This window comes from Oryzias melastigma, linkage group LG20, assembly GCF_002922805.2.
Source record: "Oryzias melastigma strain HK-1 linkage group LG20, ASM292280v2, whole genome shotgun sequence".
Classification (NCBI taxonomy): domain Eukaryota; kingdom Metazoa; phylum Chordata; class Actinopteri; order Beloniformes; family Adrianichthyidae; genus Oryzias; species Oryzias melastigma.
In genome coordinates, this window is record NC_050531.1 from 22,954,346 (window position 1) to 22,962,343 (window position 7,998).

General features: G+C 39.6%; 1 protein-coding gene across 1 annotated transcript; it reads left to right on the forward strand.

Moving 5' to 3' along the window:
- Positions 1–855: 855 nt before the first annotated feature.
- On the forward strand, positions 856–7,731 carry cidea (cell death inducing DFFA like effector a). The gene is made up of 5 exons (XM_024280224.2): positions 856–1,011; positions 5,317–5,455; positions 5,526–5,681; positions 6,441–6,613; positions 7,482–7,731. Exons 1-5 carry the CDS (start codon positions 944–946, stop codon positions 7,648–7,650), a joined length of 705 nt encoding a protein of 234 aa, XP_024135992.2. The 5' UTR covers positions 856–943; the 3' UTR covers positions 7,651–7,731.
- Positions 7,732–7,998: the final 267 nt, after the last annotated feature.

Here is a 7,998-nt window from a genome sequence, read left to right on the forward strand (position 1 = left end):
CTAACCTGTCTATTCTTGCTTTTATTTACTTTGAACCTGCTTGTGTGTGTGTTTGGAGCAATGGATGAATTGCAAGTTCCTTCGGGATTAATAAAGTACTCTATCTATCTATCATCTGATTTAATGGTGTCTACACAAGTGAGCCCTCTGTAGGCTGAAAACTTTTGTTTCCATTAAAGACTTGGCATCCTTTTGTTCCTAAGACACTGCCCTGTCCTTATTTGTATAGATATCCAACTTCATATTGAGATCTGATGTATCTAATGTGTTTCTTTACAGTGCTCCTTTATTTTTGTGAGCAGTATATTATAAGACCACGATGCCCTCCTTAGAAGTAAGGAACCAGAAATGAGCATCGTGCAGCAGCTGCAGCTTTAATCCTCATGCTGCTCCGATGGTCACTTGTTTCAGATGAAGCTTTTTGGTCCTTTGGGAGAAATTCTTTGTGATGTTTGAGTTCAGTGAACTGAAGGAACAGAGATTCTGATAGATTAGAAAAGGCTTCTGATAGCAGAGATGTTTCAGATCATTTGTTTAAAACAATAAAGAGGGAATCAGTAGGTCTTTGTGGGTGATTTAGAGAAATGTTCAATTGTTTTAATCTGAAAAAGGTCAAACATTTTCCCTCTGAGGACAGACTGAAAAAACCCTTCTATGAGAGAGCTCTTTGTTTCCTGTTAATCCTCTTAAGAAGCTGCAGTTTCTGTTTTAAACAGATTCAAATGGAAGCTGCTGCTGAGGTTAAACTGTTGGATCTTTTTCTTCTGCTCGGAGCTCGATTCATCTTTATTTTCTGAGCAGTCATCCGCTGAAGGTGAAGCTGACACGTACGCATGCGCATGAGCTTGATTGTTTTTTTGTCCAATCAGAAGCCGCCGTTGTTCATAAAGCGCTGGTGCACCTGCAGACCTTCATCTCTGCTCCTCTTCCTCCTGTCGCGAGCATGGCGCCGCTCTCCATCCAGTCCGGAGTCAGCTACGCTAAGACGCTGCTGCCGGACTCTCTGCTCAGGTAAATCAGCGCGCGGGGTTTGGGCGCGCGGGGGATTGGGGCGCAGTGCGTTCAGCTGTTTGCGGGGTCGCGCGTGAACCGTTTTATTCAGATTTAAGATAAATAAATAAATAAATAAATGAATGAATGGAACCTAAAAAATAAAAGATTGTAGTGAAAAATTGACTCAAGCTGAAACAAAAACAGAAAATGAGAAACTGAATTTAATACATTTTAGACTCTTGAAGTTTCCAGTATGACAGAAAAGGTTTGAACCCCCCCCATCCCCCCGCCCCCAGTGAAAAGTTGTTTTTACATCACGTGGAGAAATGTGATCGTCTGAACATGCGATGAAAGGTTTCTGCAAATGAGCCATTGAAGACCTGCCCTTATGAAACTGATGTTTAACATTGTTGAATTTTTCTGATAAAAATGTAAACTCAAAATTGCGTTTGTGACTATTTCTTTATTTAAATCCTTGTGATTCAGGAGCAGATTATAAATGCAGTTTAAAAAGATGTTGTGTCATATAAAGGCCACAAACTTCCTGCTCGGCTCCATTCTGATGCTTATCGATCCATGAACGTCTCTGTTTCCCTTGTCTGAGCTGGAATCTGGATCAGAACTGTTCGGATAGCTCTCATTTTTGTTTTTATTTTTTTCCATGATGCTAAATCAGGGTTGAAAGAGGCTGTAAGCTAGCTGGAGAGATTGTGAACATAAAGATGAGAAACAAGAGTTACTCCGCATCAACACTCATGTGAATTTCTGCTGAACTAATGATGTCCTAGAAAATGACAGAATTTTTTTCTAAAACCAACATAATCATAATTAAAAGACCATTAACACAATAGATTAAAAGTTGTTTGGGGTTGGACTTTAAAAGACATATCATGCTATTTTAAGTTTTTCAGAGTAAACTATATTCATATTACCTTTGGCACACCAAAAAAAAGTTTTTTTTAATGAAATCCAAGTTATTTTTGCGAGCTCCTTCCGCCCATTTCATGATGTCAACCTAGAGCATGTTTGTGTTTCGCCCACAAAAACGTTAAGATGACACTTAGTTGTTTGTAATGTACACCTTTCAAAAAGCAAAAATGAAATGTTAGAAAGTGTGTGTTAGCCTGGAGGCGGTGCTGGGAGCGCAGACTTCTCCTAAAAGGGGCGGGGCCCTCTTTGTGACATCACAATATGAGGACTTATTGTTGTTGATTGTGACAGCTGGTGCTCAGAGAGCAGGGTGTTAGAGTAGGGATTGTTTTTTTTTTTGAGGATTAACACTATAATACACTTTGAAGCTCAAAAAGTGTATTTAGCATGAGATAGGCCCGTTAAATGACCTCCAACAGTCTTTGAAGTGGAACCGATTCATAAACTGCACCTTCTGAGTCCTAAGCATGAGGAGGAAGTTAGTTCAGGCTAAAGAAATCTCGATTGCATCAGATAATCCTGAGATTTTTACTCAACAGCAAAGTGCTGCAGGAAACCCACATGAATAATTAGAATAACAACTATAGTGTTCAGCTCAAACTTGGGTCCATTTATTTATTTTTTTATTGTTCTTGTGCACCAAAAATATGAAAAATACTTTGTCACTTCCGAAGAATGGATATAGGCATGAAACATCTTCTTTAGATGACTCAAAGTTCTGTTTTTGTTCCAATAGTATTTTAAAGTTGCAGTACTCGTCAGCAGCCAGTGGGAGGCAGTGCTGAAGAAACGATCTAAAACAGACTTGATCCTCCTGCTGCAGCTTTGCAGCAAAACTGAGAAGTCCATTTGTTTCTGAAGAGATGTTTCTGCACATTCAGAGCTGGCTAACATAAGAAGATTATTTCAAAATGTTGGTTTAGTTTTAGACTCTTAAGAACTTCAATAATCCTTTATAAATAAATAAGGTCTCCAAAGTTCAGAAGTTGCACAAGAAATACAACCGAGTGTTTGTGCATCAGGAAGAAAACAGTTTAATGAGGAAGCAATAGATTTGGTTAGAGAGCTACTTAAAAAAGTCAAACTAAAGGTTTGTTTATCTGGAAAAAAATACCATCAAATAATAAAACAACAAAATCTGAAATGAGATTAAATAAAGTGTAGCTACAGATGTCAAAGCACAAAGGCCTTCATCTCAGAATCTGCAGGCCTCAGCCAGCACATGCATGTTATGACAGCAGAGGAGAATGCTGGAGGCTGACTGACATCACCTGAAGAACTTTTGGAAGAAATTGACGGATGTACCAGGAATGACTGAATGAGTGACTCTGGAGGTGTTTTAGTGACAGCAACCAAACTGGTGGTTCACTGACTCCTTCTGGACTCCAAACTCACTGGGGTCATTTAAGGTGGTATTTCATAGATTTGTGCTGCTGTGTGTGAAAGCAGCTTTGCTGCTGCTTAAGCTCATTAAGGTCAAAAACCTCTGAGGTCCTCATCTGTTTACTCACTGAGGAAAACTTACAACTTTTGTTGGTTTGGAGCAAAAACTCACGTGTGAAATTATTATGAAAAGCAGATTTTAAAAGGAACGGACAAATCTGTGTTGTTGAACACACGTGTGAATGAATGAATGAAACTTTATTTGTATATCACTTTACAACACCATCAGGATACCAAAGTGCTTTACATTAAAAAAGAGGGGCAGCTTAAAAATTTAGCAAATTAAGAACAAAAATAGTAACAACAGCGTAAAATAACAAAATGCATAAAAAGTACGGTTGGAAATTGATTAAAAGATTAACTAATCGCAAACCTGGAAAAAATGAATTGCAATTAATCGCTATAACTTTTTTTTTAGTCTCAGTATTTGCCGACGCCTTATTATCTGCGAGTAATAACAAGAAGAAATCACTCATGAAACTCTACATTTAGAACATTGATTTTTAAATTACTGCTTTCAATTGATTACAAAAAAAATCAGAATAATCACTTTTGTGTTGCGATTAATCACGATTAATCGGAATGCTTTACCAGGTAAAATGTGAGAAATATGGCACCGGACCACAGATCAAATAGTCTGCTTTTAGTGAAAAAGTGACATAAACCCCAAAAATAGCAAGAGCAAAGTGCTAAAAACTGATTGAATATTTATTTATTTTGCATGGTATAAGCGGGATAATACCCGACGAAATGTTTTAACGCATGCCGTGGAAGCCTGATCCGCCGAGTTTCAGCGAACGACTATTTCTTCTATCAATTTGTGTTAATACATATTAATGCATAAATGTTCACACCCCTAATAAAAAGTGCACAAAAACTCATTAGAATGAGTAAAAAAAAAAAACACAATACTGCATTGAACATGCTTAGGTCTGATATCACATGCACAGTTATGCAGGAATATTATTATATAATTGAGGCCCGCAGCAGAAAAAGCCTCATCACTCTAATGTTTTGTCGTGACCTGGGCACACGGAGCAGATTCCGGTTGGAAGACCCACTCTGAGGAAAATGATGGTTTGGGTGTTTTTTGTTGTTTAAGACTTTATTTTCATTCACAGAAAAGGAAGTACATCCAAAGAGGAGGGGACAGTATAGAGCTCTTTTAAAAACACTCATTGTGAAATTACTCCACAACATTTTTAACATGTTCTTGTGGGGTTTTATCATAATGGAGGACATATATAAAGAAGTGTTTCTTTATTCAAATTCTTATGAATCAGGAGCAGATATAAAAAAATCCAGTTTGAAAAAGTCTCCCTCCACCGCGCTACATTCCGATGCATCCACCTGCAGACAAATGATCCATGAACGTCTTTGCTTTCCTCATCTGAGCTGGAATCTGCATCTAAACTGAACGACTGTATAGCTCTCATGTTGCTCAACATTCTTGTTGCATCAGTAATGTTAGGTTGGAGGTGTGAGGGGCTGTAAGCTAGTGGGAGAGAGTGTGAACAAAAGGATGATGGGAAATGGGGACACAAACGGCCCACAGCTTGGAGGCAAGCTTCTGGTGAACTTCTGCTGCTCTGCAGAAACTTGCTTTTTTATTAGATGTATTTATTTTGTTTTAAAAAAGGCATATTTGTAGTGAAAAGACTCTAGGAAGAATTTTACAATAGTTCTTGATCAGAGTGGTTCTCTAAAACTCCATGAAAGGCCATGAAAAGCTTTAAAAGCAGACAGTAAAAGCTTAACAGAACATACCAGGGGATTTTTCATTGGCCGTTCTGCATGTCAATCAAGTGATTGATGATTGGCTGACAGCACTTTTTTCTTTTTTCATTTCTGATGTCCGATCTACTCGCGCTTCCTTTGCGCTTGACTGCATTTTGATGTTGAAGAAAGTCTGAAAGCTGAAAGCCGTGCTGACAGTTCATGACCCGACAGGTCCATGCTGACGGTCCAGACCAGCATCTCCCGCCGCATCCTGCCCTCGCCACAGCCCCGCTGCTATAAGGTCTGCACCTTCAGCCGGATGCGGCGGCGAGGTCTGCTGGCGTCCTCGCTGGATGAGCTTCTGGAGCAGGTGGGACTGGGCCAACTTTGAATTTTTCTATATTATTTGTCACGGTCCTGAGCACTGTAGGGTCTTTCAGGCGGCCAAAGTCTTTGTGTTTTCAAACTGCAACTTCCTGATTCTGGTCCTGGAGGAGGACGGGACCGTGGTGGACTCAGAGGAGTTCTTCCAGTCACTCCCTTGCAGAACCCCCCTGATGGTTCTGGACAAAGGCGAGCTGTGGACACCAAACAAGGTGGGCCACCCGATACTTTAAGGTCCTTCTCTTCTTCCAACTGCTGCCTTTCCATCATCTACAGCCCATAAGTCAAGCTAGTCAAGCTAACTGTTTGGGCTAATTTTGGCTTTTTACTAAGGGTTTTTAGGCTATTTTGGAGTTGAGCTGATATTTAAGCTACTTGCTAGCTGTTTCGGCCAATGTAGCCTTTTTTAAAGAAGTTTGTAAGCTATTATGGAGCTTAGCTAATATTTCAGCTACATGGCTGCTTCTGGCAATTTAGGCTTTTTTAAAAGACGTTTTTTTAGGCTATTTTGGAGTTGAGCTGATATTTCAGCAACATGCTAGCTGCTTTAGCTTACCCAAGTTTTTATTTATTTATTTATTTTAGTTCTTTAGTCTAATTTTGCATTTAGCTAATTTTAGCTGGCTATTAGCCTCAGCATTTTTAGCAATTAATTTCTGCTTGCTCTTATTTCCTTGTCCTCCTCCACCATCTCCCTCCTCTGGTATGTTCCTCAGGAGCTCATGTGTCTCAATCTCTTTGACTAGAACCTTCTGTCACTACAAACACCTTAATTTCACCGAATTCCTTTCTGCTTTTTCTCTTCTTTTTTCTGGTCTTTTAGGCCCATTTTCTTTTTTAAACCTATAAAACCATTTTTCGAAAACAAAACCTAACGTTTGACTTCTTCTTTTCAACCAGTAGGTGGCAGCAAATCTACATGTAAAAAGCGGTGTCAAATGCTTGAAAGCTTTTTTTTTTTTTCTGTTCAGATTCTTCCGAGTTTCCGTGAGCCCAAAAAGAAGGGGATCGCCAAACTGACCATTGACGTGTACAAGGTGCACCCCAAGGACCTGCTGTGCTGCTTCACCGTCAGAGCCACGCTGTACGAGATCTACACGCTGTCCTACGACTTCAAATGCACCCGCCTCAAACACATCTTCAAGTAGGTAGAAGTGGGTATCGAGCATTGACTGTATACTACTTATACAGTCAATGGGAACGAGATGGGGCAAACTGTGTGGTCACATGACCTGATTGGTTTTGATGTTTCATGCTTTGATGTCATTTTCCCAGGAAATCTGTAGAGTTTATCTTGAATGTTGGATCAGTGAACTCTGTGCTCCCAGGAGAACTTTAAAGCAGTTTTAAGGCTGATTAACTCTGGTCCATTCACAGTGTGTCTTCATTGCAAAAAAAGCTTATTAATCAATGTTTACTTCACCTTCGTCATTCCTGCATCTGACGTCCATCCCTCTGGAATACAAGCTGATAGATGAAAATGCTAAAGCTGATAGCCAGCTAAAATATGACCTAAATTAGCCTAAAAACTTAAAAAAAAAAAAAAAACCTACATCGGGTCATTAACAACAATAAAATCAAATGATCTGGAGGGCCGGATCCTCCGTGGCTCCAGTACCGTAAATGGTCTCGCCTACAGACCCCCACTAGATGAAGCTCATTGCTGCAGGGTGACATGTAGGAATGCAGACGAGTCAGTAAAACAGATCTGGAGCTAATGATTAGATCAGACTCCGCCCCAATCTGACACCAATCCCGATCTTCAATAAAAAAATCAAGAACAAACATTTGGTCGTGATCAGTTTATTTCTACTGCGTTGTTGAATCATTTGACTGTCAACTGACATGATGAGTCGTCTTGGATGAACTCTGGCTTCAAAAAGGAAGTAAAAGGACGGCTAGTAGTTCAAAGTCTGCAATCTGGCGAAGGTTATGATTTTACATTTTTGATGTGTTTCTCTTGAAAGTGAACATTTCTTGAGGCGTTGACAGAACCTGCTGTGTGTGATCAGGTCGGTGCTGCGCGGCGTCACCTGTCTGACCAGACTGACCGGACAGCTGCTGCTCTGCACGTCTTCATCGCTGCTGCAGTTCACGGCGGACGACAGCTGCGTGGACCGACGGGACTCGGCTGGTTCTACCGCCGCTGGTGGAGACGGAGGAAACCGGACCACATTTTAAACTTGTTTTCATTATTAATGGTAGAGACCATTTCTGTCTGCTCTGTTTTAAATCAAGTCTTTAAATAAAATGGGATTTTATCCAACACTTATGCAATTTGATTCATTAAATGTTATGTCTAAAATGTGCTTTGGATGAAGAAACATCATGATACTCACGAATTATACTCAGTTTTATTTATTTTAATCACATTTTTGATCACACAATGCCAAAAGACAATCACCAGTGAACATTATTTTCCTTTTTTTAATACACTAAATAAAATAACTGTCAAAGAAGTTTACTTTTACACTGTAAAGTAATATTGCTATTATATACCATATTTTCCAGAGTATAAGTCGCAGTTTT